The sequence below is a fragment of the Oncorhynchus mykiss genome, chromosome 17 (genome assembly GCF_013265735.2).
Source record: "Oncorhynchus mykiss isolate Arlee chromosome 17, USDA_OmykA_1.1, whole genome shotgun sequence".
Classification (NCBI taxonomy): domain Eukaryota; kingdom Metazoa; phylum Chordata; class Actinopteri; order Salmoniformes; family Salmonidae; genus Oncorhynchus; species Oncorhynchus mykiss.
In genome coordinates this window covers 22,556,019-22,572,279 of record NC_048581.1, presented here as the reverse complement: position 1 = coordinate 22,572,279, position 16,261 = coordinate 22,556,019, and the positions used below count along the sequence as shown (strand labels likewise).

The 16,261-nt window shown below is 43.7% G+C and overlaps 1 protein-coding gene across 2 annotated transcripts; it reads left to right on the top strand.

Annotated features, from left to right (window-relative positions):
• Window positions 1-16,226, top strand: LOC110493486 (germ cell-specific gene 1-like protein). Of its 2 annotated transcripts, XM_036949410.1 has the most exons (4): window positions 1-649; window positions 5,788-5,835; window positions 14,247-14,358; window positions 15,222-16,226. In XM_036949410.1, exons 1-4 carry the CDS (start codon window positions 361-363, stop codon window positions 15,514-15,516), a joined length of 744 nt encoding a protein of 247 aa, XP_036805305.1. In that variant the 5' UTR covers window positions 1-360; the 3' UTR covers window positions 15,517-16,226. The 2 variants fall into 2 exon arrangements, with proteins under 2 accessions (XP_036805305.1, XP_036805306.1); XM_036949411.1 differs by lacking the exons at window positions 1-649; window positions 5,788-5,835 and adding an exon at window positions 13,270-13,536.
• The last annotated feature ends 35 nt before the right edge of the window (window positions 16,227-16,261 follow it).

Here is a 16,261-nt window from a genome sequence, read left to right as displayed (position 1 = left end):
TTGTGCGAACAAGCTCTTCAAATCTTTTGACAACGTGACAATCCTTCACCGAATGGATGGGGGTCATTTCAGGGCACTTCGTGTGAAAATTATCTAATGGCTAACGACTCGAACAGATGATAATGGTGGATTGAAGCTAAATTCAAACTCAGATTTTGCCGTCCCTCAAATCGGATAGGGAGAGTAATTTCAATTCAACGGGTTGGAGTGCCAAATTATGTATTTTATTGCCGACATGTTGCACATCAGTTGAAACTTAATTTCGGTGGAGTTTGACCAGTTTTTCATTACCTGTTTTGATTCATATTGGATGGATGGCGAGTGAGTGAGTTATCTAATAAGTGCAGATATCTATGGACAATGAAGACCACTCGCAAGTGCAGGGCACTGCTGTCCGTTAGTATGAATCTTTTAGCACTATTTTTCTCAATAACTGCTTTCATCACAACATACTGGTGCGTCGGCACGCAGCGCGTCCCCAAGCCGAAGTGCACTAAACTTCGCACGCACAACTGCATCGATTATGGAGTGAACGAGACGGACCCCAAAGTAGTGGTGTACAGTTGGGAAACGGGGGACGACCGGTTCCTATTCAGACAGTTCCACACCGGGATCTGGTTCTCCTGTGCGGAGAATATCCATGATGAAGGTGAGGTGATGATGTGTTGTTAAATGACGTTGTCTCGTCTAGTTGTCAATTAATTATAGTGAGGTCTCTGGAGTGTAAAATCTAAAATTATATGGATATTTACAGGAAGGAGGTTTGCAGGTGTGTGTGTGTGTGTGTGTGTGTGTGTGTGTGTGTGTTCAAACTATGCAATCAATACCGGTTTCAAAGCAGGCATTCTTGCCATTCAAAAAGAACACCCTATACATTCAGAAATAGACAAGGGTCTATAAAGGCTTGATTAGATTGTTACACACACACACACACACACACAGTTATGTATAATTGCAGCTATTAAACTCTGCAGTCCTTGCTATAATTCCTTGGTTGTGTCATTATGAGAGCCATTCTCATGTGTCATCATCTTGTGTCACCATAGTAACTAAGCGTCAGTCTCCAGATGGGACACATACATACATATTATCTATAACTGCAAGCTAAGGATATTTACAAAGTTATGAGTTTTTTTAGGGTAATCACCCCCAGTTTATGTAGGCAGACGCCACTAGTCAAAAATGGCATCTTGAATAACGAGTTGTCCTCTCTGGCATGAAGTATTGGATAGCCTAAAGAGCAGTTTATCCCGGCATAAGAATCATTGGAACATGGGATGGGAGTTTCGAGTTACGGTACAGTGAACCCTTGGTAAGAAGTTTTGGGGACATGAGCTTAGTGCTTTTAGAAAGGGTAGTACTTCACCCTAGCATTCTCTCTTCTTACAGGTCTATAGGGTACTAATAATCTACCCTAGCAGTCTCTCTTCTTACAGGTCTATAGGGTACTAATAATCTACCCTAGCAGTCTCTCTTCTTACAGGTCTATAGGGTACTAGTAATCTACCCTAGCAGTCTCTCTTCTTACAGGTCTATAGGGTACTAATAATCTACCCTAGCAGTCTCTCTTCTTACAGGTCTATAGGGTACTAGTAATCTACCCTAGCAGTCTCTCTTCTTACAGGTCTATAGGGTACTAATAATCTACCCTAGCAGTCTCTCTTCTTACAGGTCTATAGGGTACTAATAATCTACCCTAGCAGTCTCTCTTCTTACAGGTCTATAGGGTACTAATAATCTACCCTAGCAGTCTCTCTTCTTACAGGTCTATAGGGTACTAGTAATCTACCCTAGCAGTCTCTCTTCTTACAGGTCTATAGGGTACTAGTAATCTACCCTAGCAGTCTCTCTTCTTACAGGTCTATAGGGTACTAGTAATCTACCCTAGCAGTCTCTCTTCTTACAGGTCTATAGGGTACTAGTAATCTACCCTAGCATTCTCTCTTCTTACAGGTCTATAGGGTACTAGTAATCTACCCTAGCAGTCTCTCTTCTTACAGGTCTATAGGGTACTAGTAATCTACCCTAGCATTCTCTCTTCTTACAGGTCTATAGGGTACTAGTAATCTACCCTAGCATTCTCTCTTCTTACAGGTCTATAGGGTACTAGTAATCTACCCTAGCAGTCTCTCTTCTTACAGGTCTATAGGGTACTAATAATCTACCCTAGCAGTCTCTCTTCTTACAGGTCTATAGGGTACTAGTAATCTACCCTAGCATTCTCTCTTCTTACAGGTCTATAGGGTACTAGTAATCTACCCTAGCATTCTCTCTTCTTACAGGTCTATAGGGTACTAGTAATCTACCCTAGCAGTCTCTCTTCTTACAGGTCTATAGGGTACTAATAATCTACCCTAGCAGTCTCTCTTCTTACAGGTCTATAGGGTACTAGTAATCTACCCTAGCAATCTCTCTTCTTACAGGTCTATAGGGTACTAGTAATCTACCCTAGCAGTCTCTCTTCTTACAGGTCTATAGGGTACTAGTAATCTACCCTAGCAGTCTCTCTTCTTACAGGTCTATAGGGTACTGATAATCTACCCTAGCAGTCTCTCTTCTTACAGGTCTATAGGGTACTAGTAATCTACCCTAGCAGTCTCTCTTCTTACAGGTCTATAGGGTACTAGTAATCTACCCTAGCATTCTCTCTTCTTACAGGTCTATAGGGTACTAGTAATCTACCCTAGCAGTCTCTCTTCTTACAGGTCTATAGGGTACTAATAATCTACCCTAGCAGTCTCTCTTCTTACAGGTCTATAGGGTACTAGTAATCTACCCTAGCATTCTCTCTTCTTACAGGTCTATAGGGTACTAGTAATCTACCCTAGCATTCTCTCTTCTTACAGGTCTATAGGATACTAGTAATCTACCCTAGCAGTCTCTCTTCTTACAGGTCTATAGGGTACTAATAATCTACCCTAGCAGTCTCTCTTCTTACAGGTCTATAGGGTACTAGTAATCTACCCTAGCAGTCTCTCTTCTTACAGGTCTATAGGGTACTAGTAATCTACCCTAGCAGTCTCTCTTCTTACAGGTCTATAGGGTACTAATAATCTACCCTAGCAGTCTCTCTTCTTACAGGTCTATAGGGTACTAGTAATCTACCCTAGCAGTCTCTCTTCTTACAGGTCTATAGGGTACTAGTAATCTACCCTAGCAGTCTCTCTCCCTATAGGTCTATAGGATACTAATAGTCTACCCTAGCAGTCTCTCTCCCTACAGGTCTATAGGGTACTAATAGTCTACCCTAGCAGTCTCTCTCCCTACAGGTCTATAGGGTACTAATAGCCTACCCTAGCTGTCTCTCTCCCTACAGGTCTATACGGTACTAGTAATCTACCCTAGCAGTCACTCTTCTTATAGTTCTATAGGGTACTAGTAATCTACCCTAACAGTCTCTCTCCCTACAGGTCTATAGGGTACTCATAGTCTACAGTAGCAGTCTCTCTCCCTACAGGTCTATAGGGTACTAATAGTCTACAGTAGCAGTCTCTCTCCCTACAGGTCTATAGGGTACTAATAATCTACAGTAGCAGTCTCTCTCCCTACAGGTCTATAGGGTACTGTGAATGTCTGTAACAAGATGTAAAATCGTCACACAGCTTTACTCCTGAGTCTAAACAAATGCACAAGGTGGAAGTGCAACAGCTGGATCCGATGACGTGCCCGCGTAAGCGTGGTTACCATGTTAATGACAACACCATTAAGTCAAAGGTGTCTCTGGAGATTATATACGTAGCTAGATTAGTTACACTGAGTCTGACTCAATCAAGAGCATTTTGCAACATTCCCACCTTTAAAATAGGGGAAATGGCAGCTTTCCCATCTCCAAACATTGGTCTTGACTTCCAGGTTCTCCAACAGTGGTGACATCAGGATCAGAGCCTCTGGTTGGAGACAGTAGACCTGGTCTGGTGATGGCATATTAAAGAGACATTAAGAACAGAAATAAAGCGTCAGAGTTTATGTGAGAATAAATACTGGGAGCGTGTTGTCTCATCAGGCCTGGATCTGGGACTGTGTACACACACACACACACACACACACACACACACACACAAACACACACACACAGTTGAGTTGACTAATGAGGATTACATAACGGCCTTGATGAGTTTTTCCTCTAAACAGCTGTCACCATCTTCCTGATACCTGATTAAGCTTTAGATTTACGACAAATCCAGCAGGCGCAGCGGGCAGCTACAAGCGACAGAGGACGGAAGAATAAATCACGCCTGGAAGAGGGGAGGAAAGGAGGGAGGAAAAAGTGCATCATGTTATCACGTCTTGATCAAGGGACATAAGGTCTTAGGGGGTCCCTGAAGGTCCCAGTAATGTCCAGGAAGAAGAAGTGCTAGAAGGATGTCATTTGGGAAGGATTGAACTGGAATCTCTGTGGGGATGGTCAAGTCATTGACCTCCAGCTGCTTGTACTTGACCACTTTTTATTTATTACCTTTATTTAACCAGGCAAGTCAGTTAAGAACAAATTCTTATTTTCAATGACGGCCTAGGAACAGTGAGTTAACTGCCTGTTCAGGGGCAGAACAACAGATTTGTACCTTGTAAGCTCGGGGGTTTGAACTTGCAACATTCCGGTTACTAGTCCAACGCTCTAACCACTAGGCTATGCCTTTTCTCATGCAAAGGATGCAATGGTTGAACTTTTAACCAAAATAGCTTCTACCGATGCATTAGACTAGGTAGGCAATCAATCAAATGTATTTATAAAGCCCTTTTTACATCAGCCGATGTCACAAAGTGCTGTACAGAAACCCAGCCTAAAACCCCAAACAGCAAGCAATGCAGGTGTAGACGCACGGTGGCTAGGAAAAACTCCCTAGAAAGGCAGGAACCTACGAAGAAATCTAGAGAGGAACCAGGCTCTGAGGGGTGGACAGTCCTCTTCTGGCTGTGCCGGGTGGAGATTATAACAGTACATGGCCAAGATGTTCAAACGTTCATAGATGACCAGCAGGGTCAAATAATAATAATCACAGTGGTTGTGGAGGGGGCAACAGGTCAGCACCTCAGGAGTAAATTTCATTGTGACTCTTGTTTGTTTCTGACCTCTTGATTTGCAGTTTTGCCTCTTGGCTTTGCTCATGCTAAGCACACAATGGCATTTCTTCTTTTAAACCGCCCACAGGGCACTGATGTCATTTCAAAGTCTAGTTTTGATTGACATTTGGTTGAGTTGTCAGCTATTGTGAATTCCCCGTGAGATTAACAAAACATGACATTGGATTTAGGGTCAAAGTTGAAATTCCCTTACATTGATGACTTTCTGCAAATCCAATCAGTTTTCCACACAGATGTTTTGTTGCTGAAATGACCTCGTCGCATTTATTTTTTGTTGTTGAACTTACGTGGGAACAATGTTGATTCAGCCAGTTTTTGTCCAGTGGGTACAATCAAGTAGACCAAATCATCTGAATGACTTGAAGCTTCTATTTAATCTCTATTGTATGCCAAGCTCGCAGTGTGTCTCTTCTTGAACTGTTGAACCTCACCTAAAATAGATTATACGTTACTATCAAGTAGGCTAATAGATACTCTGAATGAGTTGTGGCTAGAAATCAGTGAACTTTACTTCTATTTCACTTATGGGCTTTTCCCTTTTTCTATGCCAAGCACGCAATGTTTCTCTTCTTGAACTTTTGAACTTCCCCAAATTAGGAAAATCAAGTTGTCTAGACACGATACTCTGAGTGAATTGTGGCCCTGAAGAACCCATGCAAGGTATTACAGCTTGATGTGAAACTCAATTTTCTCCATTCGTTCCAGGTGAGAAATGCAGGAGCTTTATCGATCTGGCTCCGGCTTCAGAGAGAGGTGAGTGATCACTGCATATGTCAGGAGGTAAACACATCTACTATAGAGCTGTACATCACCCGTACCAGGGAGATTACTTGTAGAGGGAGAGCAGGGGCAGACTGGGACCAGAAATGGGCCCTGGCATTTCTAACACACCGGCCCATTTTCAGGCCCCCATTATTAGCCAGATAATAATAATTTGTGAAAAGAAAAAAAAAAAGTTTGACAGACCCACTTGACCCACTAGGCAAAAAATGCAAAAATGCCAGACGGCCAATCCACCCCTGGGGACGAGGATATTTTTATGACTACAGCTAGCAAACATTTTCAATTACATGTCTACAGTAGAAAAGAAGCGAATATCGACTTTATTTGTCAACTCCTAATATTGAGCAAATTACACTCCTTGGAGCTAATTACAGTCACTGGAGTATCTACATAGGCTTCTGAAAAGGATACCAGTGCAGCAAGTGCTGATGGTAAGCTTTCTTGACTTGGACATTCACCTTTGCCAACACATGGCTAACCTTTGTTTAACCAGCTAAACAGCTCTTAGTCAAAATAATGAAAAACTATCTACAAAATCTATTCATATTTTTTTGTTGTTGTAATTCTCCTTGCCATTATCATTCCCCTAATGATAAGACAAGACAGCACACGTTTTGCTAACGTATGATGGGGGTCCCTGGGTCGCCGGTTTGCCTGGGAGGGGGTCCCTGGACAAAAAAAGATTGAAGACCCCTGGTCTACAGGGTTGCATAAAGTATAAAAGGATGTTGAGCTATACTCTTGCAGTATGAAGGGGTCTGCATCCTGTCTCAACTGCCATCTTGCACTCAAATGTCATCTTGAGCTGTTCAAATGTTATAACTGTCATGACACCACCAAACAGGAGATGTTTGCAGGGTGCAGTGGCTGTCATGACACCACCATAGAGGAGATGTTTGCAGGGTACAGTGGCTGTCATGACACCACCATAGAGGAGATGTTTGCAGGGTACAGTGGCTGTCATGACACCACCATAGAGGAGATGTTTGCAGGGTACAGTGGCTGTCATGACACCACCATACAGGAGATGTTTGCAGGATGCAATGGCTGTCATGACACCACCATACAGGAGATGTTTGCAGGGTGCAGTGGCTGTCATGGCACCACCATAGAGGAGATGTTTGCAGGGTGCAGTGGCTGTCATGACACCACCATACAGGGGATGTTTGCAGGGTGCAGTGGCTGTCATGACACCACCATACAGGGGATGTTTGCAGGGTGCAGTGGCTGTCATGACACCACCATAGAGGAGATGTTTGCAGGGTACAGTGGCTGAGATCCACCCCCTAGTCGATATGACAAACCACAGATCTTAGGAACCGTTCACTAAGAAATACTTTTACTTGAGAGAGGAGTATACCATAGCCAGATAGCATTAGCTATAAATTATCGTTCAGTTTGCTCTCTAAGACGAGGTTCTACTTCTCGTTCTTGGGTTACCAAAACATTACCTCATCCAATGGCATATATCAATTGTCAATTCGAGATACTCCCATCTCAAATACAACCCACCCCTGGACAAGCTCCCTGAGAAGAGTGAGCCTCTAGGTCATATACTATGAAAGATAAGTTTCAACATCAGAGGGGACATACAATGGTTCCAGACACTGCCTTACTCCTCCCCCCAATGGGAAAAGGAGGGAGTGACTGGAGTACAGACCTTGTGGAGCCCTTAACATGGTTTAACAGATACCCTCACATATGAAGACAAGCCTGACCTCTCCCCTCTCTGGGCCCCAAGTGACTTTTCCCACATAAGCATATTTATGAATGTTGATAAAACATCTTATTTATCAATGTTACCTAACTAATTCTGATTCTGCTACGACACATGACACCACCATAGAGGAGATGTTTGCAGGGTGTAGAGGCTGTCATGACACCACCATAGAGGAGATGTTTGCAGGGTGTAGAGGCTGTCATGACACCACCATAGAGGAGATGTTTGCAGGGTGTAGAGGCTGTCATGACACCACCATACAGGAGATGTTTGCAGGGTGCAGTGGCTGTCATGACACCACCATACAGGAGATGTTTGCAGGGTGCAGTGGCTGTCATGACACCACCATACAGGAGATGTTTGCAGGATGTAGAGGCTGTCATGACACCACCATAGAGATGTTTGCAGGATGCAATGGCTGTCATGACACCACCATACAGGAGATGTTTGCAGGGTGCAGTGGCTGTCATGGCACCACCATAGAGGAGATGTTTGCAGGGTGCAGTGGCTGTCATGACACCACCATACAGGGGATGTTTGCAGGGTGCAGTGGCTGTCATGACACCACCATACAGGGGATGTTTGCAGGGTGCAGTGGCTGTCATGACACCACCATAGAGGAGATGTTTGCAGGGTGCAGTGGCTGTCATGACACCACCATACAGGGGATGTTTGCAGGGTGCAGTGGCTGTCATGACACCACCATAGAGGAGATGTTTGCAGGGTGCAGTGGCTGTCATGACACCACCATAGAGGAGATGTTTGCAGGGTGCAGTGGCTGTCATGACACCACCATACAGGAGATGTTTGCAGGGTGCAGTGGCTGTCATGACACCACCATACAGGAGATGTTTGCAGGGTGCAGTGGCTGTCATGACACCACCATAGAGGAGATGTTTGCAGGGTGCAGTGGCTGTCATGACACCACCATAGAGGAGATGTTTGCAGGGTGCAGTGGCTGTCATGACACCACCATAGAGGAGATGTTTGCAGGGTGCAGTGGCTGTCATGACACCACCATAGAGGAGATGTTTGCAGGGTGCAGTGGCTGTTATGTGTCGTGGTAATTTCCTGTATTACTAAGTGAAAGGAGAGTTTACAAACCACACACAAGTCAGAGTTATACTTCAAACTTCATATTTTAATAATATGAGCTTCACCATAGCCCTGTGACTCTCAGATCAATTCAGTGTCTATAAATGAATTCTGAGAGTGTCAACATAATGGCAACTGAGATCTTTTATAGCAAAGATCCACCCCCTAGTCGATATGACAAACCACAGATCTTAGGAACCGTTCACTAAGAAATACTTTTACTTGAGAGAGGAGTATACCATAGCCAGATAGCATTAGCTATAAATTATCGTTCAGTTTGCTCTCTAAGACGAGGTTCTACTTCTCGTTCTTGGGTTACCAAAACATTACCTCATCCAATGGCATATATCAATTGTCAATTCGAGATACTCCCATCTCAAATACAACCCACCCCTGGACAAGCTCCCTGAGAAGAGTGAGCCTCTAGGTCATATACTATGAAAGATAAGTTTCAACATCAGAGGGGACATACAATGGTTCCAGACACTGCCTTACTCCTCCCCCCAATGGGAAAAGGAGGGAGTGACTGGAGTACAGACCTTGTGGAGCCCTTAACATGGTTTAACAGATACCCTCACATATGAAGACAAGCCTGACCTCTCCCCTCTCTGGGCCCCAAGTGACTTTTCCCACATAAGCATATTTATGAATGTTGATAAAACATCTTATTTATCAATGTTACCTAACTAATTCTGATTCTGCTACGACACATGACACCACCATAGAGGAGATGTTTGCAGGGTGTAGAGGCTGTCATGACACCACCATAGAGGAGATGTTTGCAGGGTGTAGAGGCTGTCATGACACCACCATAGAGGAGATGTTTGCAGGGTGTAGAGGCTGTCATGACACCACCATACAGGAGATGTTTGCAGGGTGCAGTGGCTGTCATGACACCACCATACAGGAGATGTTTGCAGGGTGCAGTGGCTGTCATGACACTACCATACAGGATATGTTTGCAGGGTGTAGAGGCTGTCATGACACCACCATAGAGGAGATGTTTGCAGGGTGTAGAGGCTGTCACATGACACCACCATACAGGAGATGTTTGCAGGGTGTAGAGGCTGACATGACACCACCATAGAAGAGATGTTTGCAGGGTGTAGAGGCTGTCATGACACCACCATAGAGGAGATGTTTGCAGGGTGCAGTGGCTGTCATGGCACCACCATACAGGAGATGTTTGCAGGGTACAATGGCTGTCATGACACCACCATAGAGGAGATATTTGCAGGGTACAGTTGCTGTCATGACACCACCATAGAGGAGATGTTTGCAGGGTGCAGTGGCTGTCATGACACCACCATAGAGGAGATGTTTGCAGGGTGCAGTGGCTGTCATGACACCACCATAGAGGAGATGCTTGCAGGGTGCAGTGGCTGTCATGACGTCACCATAGAGGAGATGTTTGCAGGGTGTAGTGGCTGTCATGACACCACCATAGAGGGGATGTTTGCAGGGTGCAGTGGCTGTCATGACATCACCATAGAGGAGATGTTCGCAGGATATTGGATATTGGATATTATACAGTGCAGATAAAAAAAACAATATGAAGTATTTAGCTGCTACCAATGTTGCAGATTGATGTAATGCATGGAGCAATAGGATTGGTGTAACTTTCTTTGTTAATATATTATAAAGTAAGGAAGGCAGAATAGGTTTAATTGAGCTTCGAAATGAAAAATCCACCAACGTGCTTCTACTGATTGTTGTTAATGAAAATTCTGGAGAAAGTTCTCCTGTGAGACTTATAACTACAGTAAATGCTTTTATGTCAGATCGTATACAGTGCCTTGCGAAAGTATTCGGCCCCCTTGAACTTTGCGACCTTTTGCCACATTTCAGGCTTCAAACATAAAGATATAAAACTGTATTTTTTTGTGAAGCATCAACAACAAGTGGGACACAATCATGAAGTGGAACGACATTTATTGGATATTTCAAACTTTTTTAACAAATCAAAAACTGAAAAATTGGGCGTGCAAAATTATTCAGCCCCCTTAAGTTAATACTTTGTAGCGCCACCTTTTGCTGCGATTACGGCTGTAAGTCGCTTGGGGTATGTCTCTATCAGTTTTGCACATCGAGAGACTGACATTTTTTCCCCATTCCTCCTTGCAAAACAGCTCGAGCTCAGTGAGGTTGGATGGAGAGCATTTGTGAACAGCAGTTTTCAGTTCTTTCCACAGATTCTCGATTGGATTCAGGTCTGGACTTTGACTTGGCCATTCTAACACCTGGATATGTTTATTTTTTAACCATTCCATTGTAGATTTTGCTTTATGTTTTGGATCATTGTCGTGTTGGAAGACAAATCTCCGTCCCAGTCTCAGGTGTTTTGCAGACTCCATCAGGTTTTCTTCCAGAATGGTCCTGTATTTGGCTCCATCCATCTTCCCATCAATTTTAACCATCTTCCCTGTCCCTGCTGAAGAAAAGCAGGCCCAAACCATGATGCTGCCACCACCATGTTTGACAGTGGGGATGGTGTGTTCAGCTGTGTTGCTTTTACGCCAAACATAACGTTTTGCATTGTTGCCAAAAAGTTCAATTTTGGTTTCATCTGACCAGAGCACCTTCTTCCACATGTTTGGTGTGTCTCCCAGGTGGCTTGTGGCAAACTTTAAACGACACTTTTTATGGATATCTTTAAGAAATGGCTTTCTTCTTGCCACTCTTCCATAAAGGCCAGATTTGTGCAATATACAACTGATTGTTGTCCTATGGACAGAGTCTCCCACCTCAGCTGTAGATCTCTGCAGTTCATCCAGAGTGATCATGGGCCTCTTGGCTGCATCTCTGATCAGTCTTCTCCTTGTATGAGCTGAAAGTTTAGAGGGACGGCCAGGTCTTGGTAGATTTGCAGTGGTCTGATACTCCTTCCATTTCAATATTATCGCTTGCACAGTGCTCCTTGGGATGTTTAAAGCTTTTTGTATCCAAATCCGGCTTTAAACTTCTTCACAACAGTATCTCGGACCTGCCTGGTGTGTTCCTTGTTCTTCATGATGCTCTCTGCGCTTTTAACGGACCTCTGAGACTATCACAGTGCAGGTGCATTTATACAGAGACTTGATTACACACAGGTGGATTGTATTTATCATCATTAGTCATTTAGGTCAACATTGGATCATTCAGAGATCCTCACTGAACTTCTGGAGAGAGTTTGCTGCACTGAAAGTAAAGGGGCTGAATAATTTTGCACGCCCAATTTTTCAGTTTTTGATTTGTTAAAAAAGTTTGAAATATCCAATAAATGTTGTTCCACTTCATGATTGTGTCCCACTTGTTGTTGATTTTTCACAAAAAAATACAGTTTTATATATTTATGTTTGAAGCCTGAAATGTGGCAAAAGGTCTCAAAGTTCAAGGGGGCCGAAGACTTTCGCAAGGCACTGTATCTATAGGCTTTGGTCTAGTTCTTACAACTCGTTCTGTATCTCTGGTATACCTTTTCCATATTCATTAAACCTGAACTTTGAGATCACAATAGTTGATTGATTTGTTGACTATATCAGCCTTGATGTACTGGAGGTAAAATAAACTCCCTATTCCAGACGTACGGTGGCTTGTGTTCTCAAACAACCTTGGCATCATCCCCTGTGTTGTCAGGGACACAGGATGTGGGGTTGCTATGGTCACACCCCACTCTGTCAAAGGAGAAGGTTATGATAACAGCTGTGAAATGATCCATGTGCAAATAATGCAGAATGACAACCAATCAAAACAAGATAGAAGCTCTCATACTTCCGCGAGTCATAATGTGTCTCCCCTAGAAAGTGTCTGCGAAACAACTCAATTGAAACAAAACAGAAAAACTACATGGATTGTACTGTAGTTCATATAGCCTACTTTATTTACTACCGTAGCAATAAGTACAACACTTACTACACTCTACTCACAAGAATAGTTAGACAGAAGGCTGTACAGGGTTAATACTGTCTCCAAAGTTAAGTACCACCAAACCGTGTTCCAAAATTCCATTACGATACAAGACACTGTCTCAGTCTTGGGACATTCCTCCCCCAACCCCATCCCCGCCACCGCCACTGACCATCCGTCCTATCCCGTTGAGAGCGTCTCAGGGGAAATACTGGCACCAGCCAATGTTCACTTCCTGCAATGAAGTGTCAAGAAGGATTAATAGCAGACTGGCGAGGTAGGAAGAGATGTCTGACTCCAACCTCCCGTAACGAGACAGTGTGAGGGTTTGACGCTCTGGAAGGTCCGAGAAGATTCCTGATACTTTTTGCGTCAGAGACAAATGACATGAATTGGTTTTGAGTGGCCTGTCGGTCCTGAGATATGTTATCAACAGGTCTGTCGTCAGTATGGATGTCAGATAGGCAGAGACCAAAAACACACAAAAATACAAATGTGTACCTGAGTTTAGGTTAAGTTAGGACACAATCATCAAACATCAGGAATGACTTTTTAGGGAATAAAACGTTTAGTGTCCATGACAGGACTTCAAATAGGCACCTGCCAAATGCAGTCCTATGATTTATGAACGAACAGATGGGTGAAGCATACACGATCAAAGAAATCAACCCTTTTCTCCACAACCATCACACGTCCTTATGAAAATATGATCAGTGATTCAAATTCGACATCATAGCACGGTTGTAGAAAAAATCTCTCACTGATTTCCAATACCCTAACAACTGTTAATGCTCTTGCTTTGTCTGTTGCAGGTGTCCTATGGCTGTCGGTGGTCTCTGAGATGCTGTACATAGTCCTGTTGATAGTGGGTTTCAGCCTGATGTGTCTAGAACTGGTTCACTCCAGCACCAGCAACATGATAGATGGACTGAAACTGAACGCCTTCGCTGCAATCTTCACCGTCCTCTCAGGTACAGAGGGACTGTTGAAAACCACCTCTGCAAGACGGCAAAAACAGATCTGGGACCCAGGCTATTGTTTCGTGTGTAAGGGTCAGGAGTTCTCCCAGGCCTCATGACCTGACCAGGAAAAACTCCATGGCGACCATAGAGCCCAGATGCGTTTTTTCCCTGGCCATATGACGTAATCTATGCAATTCAACAAAAATCTAAGTGTGTCATAAACAGAAAGAACTGTTCATGACACACTTAGATTTTTGTTGAATTGCATAGATTACGTCATATGGCCAGGGAAAAAACGCAGTTGAGTCTGGTCTGGGGAAAACTCCCGGCCCTTTTTATGCCTAATTGGTGGAGCAAAGTAAAGAAATACTTGTATACAGTACTATGCAACTGTTGCCACTAGTAGACATTGAACAAGTCTAACACGGTGGTGAACATGATGAAAAGTGAAGCTAGCAAGGAGAGAAGCTGGTTTTGTAGGTCTTGACTAGGAGATAACCTGCAGCCTCTCCCAATGTAGAAGCATCAGCTATCAGAGAGGGATTTTGAAAAGTCATCCTAGCGGTCACAAGGTCCTAGTGTGTGTGTGTGTGTGTGTGTGTGTGTGTGTGTGTGTGTGTGTGTGTGTGTGTGTGTGTGTGTGTGTGTGTGTGTGTGTGTGTGTGTGCCTACATGTACACTAAACATCTAACTGTATACCGGTATCTGTGTATTTGCAGGGCTCCTGGGTATGGTGGCCCACATGATGTACACACAGGTGTTCCAGGTGACAGTCACCCTGGGCCCTGCAGACTGGAGGCCCTATAACTGGGACTACGGATGGTCCTTCTGGTAGGGAACACACACACACAGACACACACAATCCCACGTCTCCCTTTGTAGCGTCACACTTCTCTAATGAAAACCCCAAAGCTCTCATGTTACCGGGCGGATTAGGCTTTGGTGTCCCAAAGCCCCAATATATATATATGGTCGATGCGATTGGAAAATTGCATAAGGGGATCAAGGGTGAAGTGTAGCCCACAAAGACATATGTACACTGTATGTTCAGACTTTTAATCTTCCAGGCTGAACATCTTAACACTTGTGACATAGCTCTGGATTATAACATGTGCAGTGAGTGAAGATGGGAGCTACAGTGTATAGACTAATGTACAGTAGTGGCCTATTACATTGGGATCTACCCAGATTGACATTCCTACCCTGTTGGGATTGACGGATTGACAATAATCCTGCAAAGCCACGACCCTTCCATTTTTACACGGGAATAATAATATTTACAAAAAGTATGCCAGAAATCCCCAAACTCAAAGTGATTATATGTTTTTCGCAGTGTTTCATAAAAACATCATATTTCCTAGTGTAGTATTTGTCTGAATTACTTGAGCTGTTGTCAAGTGATTGATAACTTCGGTATTTAACGTTTCTTAGCTTTTAAAGCCACTTGTTTCAAGCCATTTGTTTGTTTTAAACCATTTGTTTGTTTTAAAGCCACTTGTCAGTTGTTTTTCATTCAAAGAGCAGCCCTGTGAACTGACCATGAACTGCGAAAGGCCTAAATATGCAGATTGCACCTTCAATTGACTCCTCCTTGCCTTTTCCTCTCTCTGTCCCCATCATTTTCCTCTCCTCTATCTGTTGTCCCTATTTCCTCACTTCTCTCTCTTCCTTCTTTTCCATTTCCTGTTTTCCAGCATGGCCTGGGCATCCTTCACCTGCTGCATGGGTGCATCAGTCACCACCCTCAACTCCTACACCAAGACTGTCATCGAGTTCCGACACAAACGCAAGACCTTCGTGCAGAGCATCCGAAAGGAGCAGGCGCGGCAGGCGTTGGGATACTACCGCGATCACTCCCTGCGCTCCATATCCCAAACCGTGGAGGTGTACACACAGACGCCGTACAGCAGTGGTATTAGGACGCACGTACCGGCCGCGTCGTTAGACCCGAGTGACATATCAGAGACTCTGGGGGAAGACCAGTGCTGAAGGGAGGGATCCCAGCGGGGCAAAACTGGTTACAACTGGTTCCCATGATGTCGCAGTTATGTCATTTTTAACCATTTTCTGGTTGTGCTGATGTTATTTCATCGTCATTTCAACTCGGATGTGTCGAATGTAACTGTGTGAAGTCAGTGCTATCAAATTGTGATCCGTCACCTGTGTTGGGTCTTTTGGGGATTGTGTAGCAACTGAATCCGTTCTGATTGAATTCATCACTGCCTTAATTGAGCCAGGATATTCACTCCCTTGTTCCCAGTTTGGGCGTTGATAGTCATGGAAAGACAGCCGTGTACACACTGATCATACAACTAGATGATCTGACACACAAGGAAAGCCGCAATCAATAACAATAGCGTTTCACCCTGTTTCAGTTAAAAGCTGAGGAATGGAGCTGGAGAAATGTAACCACTCTCAAATTGAGAGACAGAACTATGGATGCAAGGACTGAATATCCATGATATCGACATTATAGTTTTAACCATGTTTTGAGGCTGTGTAGTGTTTGTTTACATTTACTTTGTTTTTCAAACATTGGAGTAAAACAAGCTTCTATTTTGGGTTCTAATGGGGTCAGACAGTTGAACTGATGAGGCATTAATGTTATATTCTTCAATAATTAATTGGTACATATCATTCATTTGTAGGTTCAAAAATGGATGCCCCTTTAAACAAGATTTGTAACAGAATGCCCTCTAATTTTCCTGGGACACCATAGGACTGTTTATGCGAT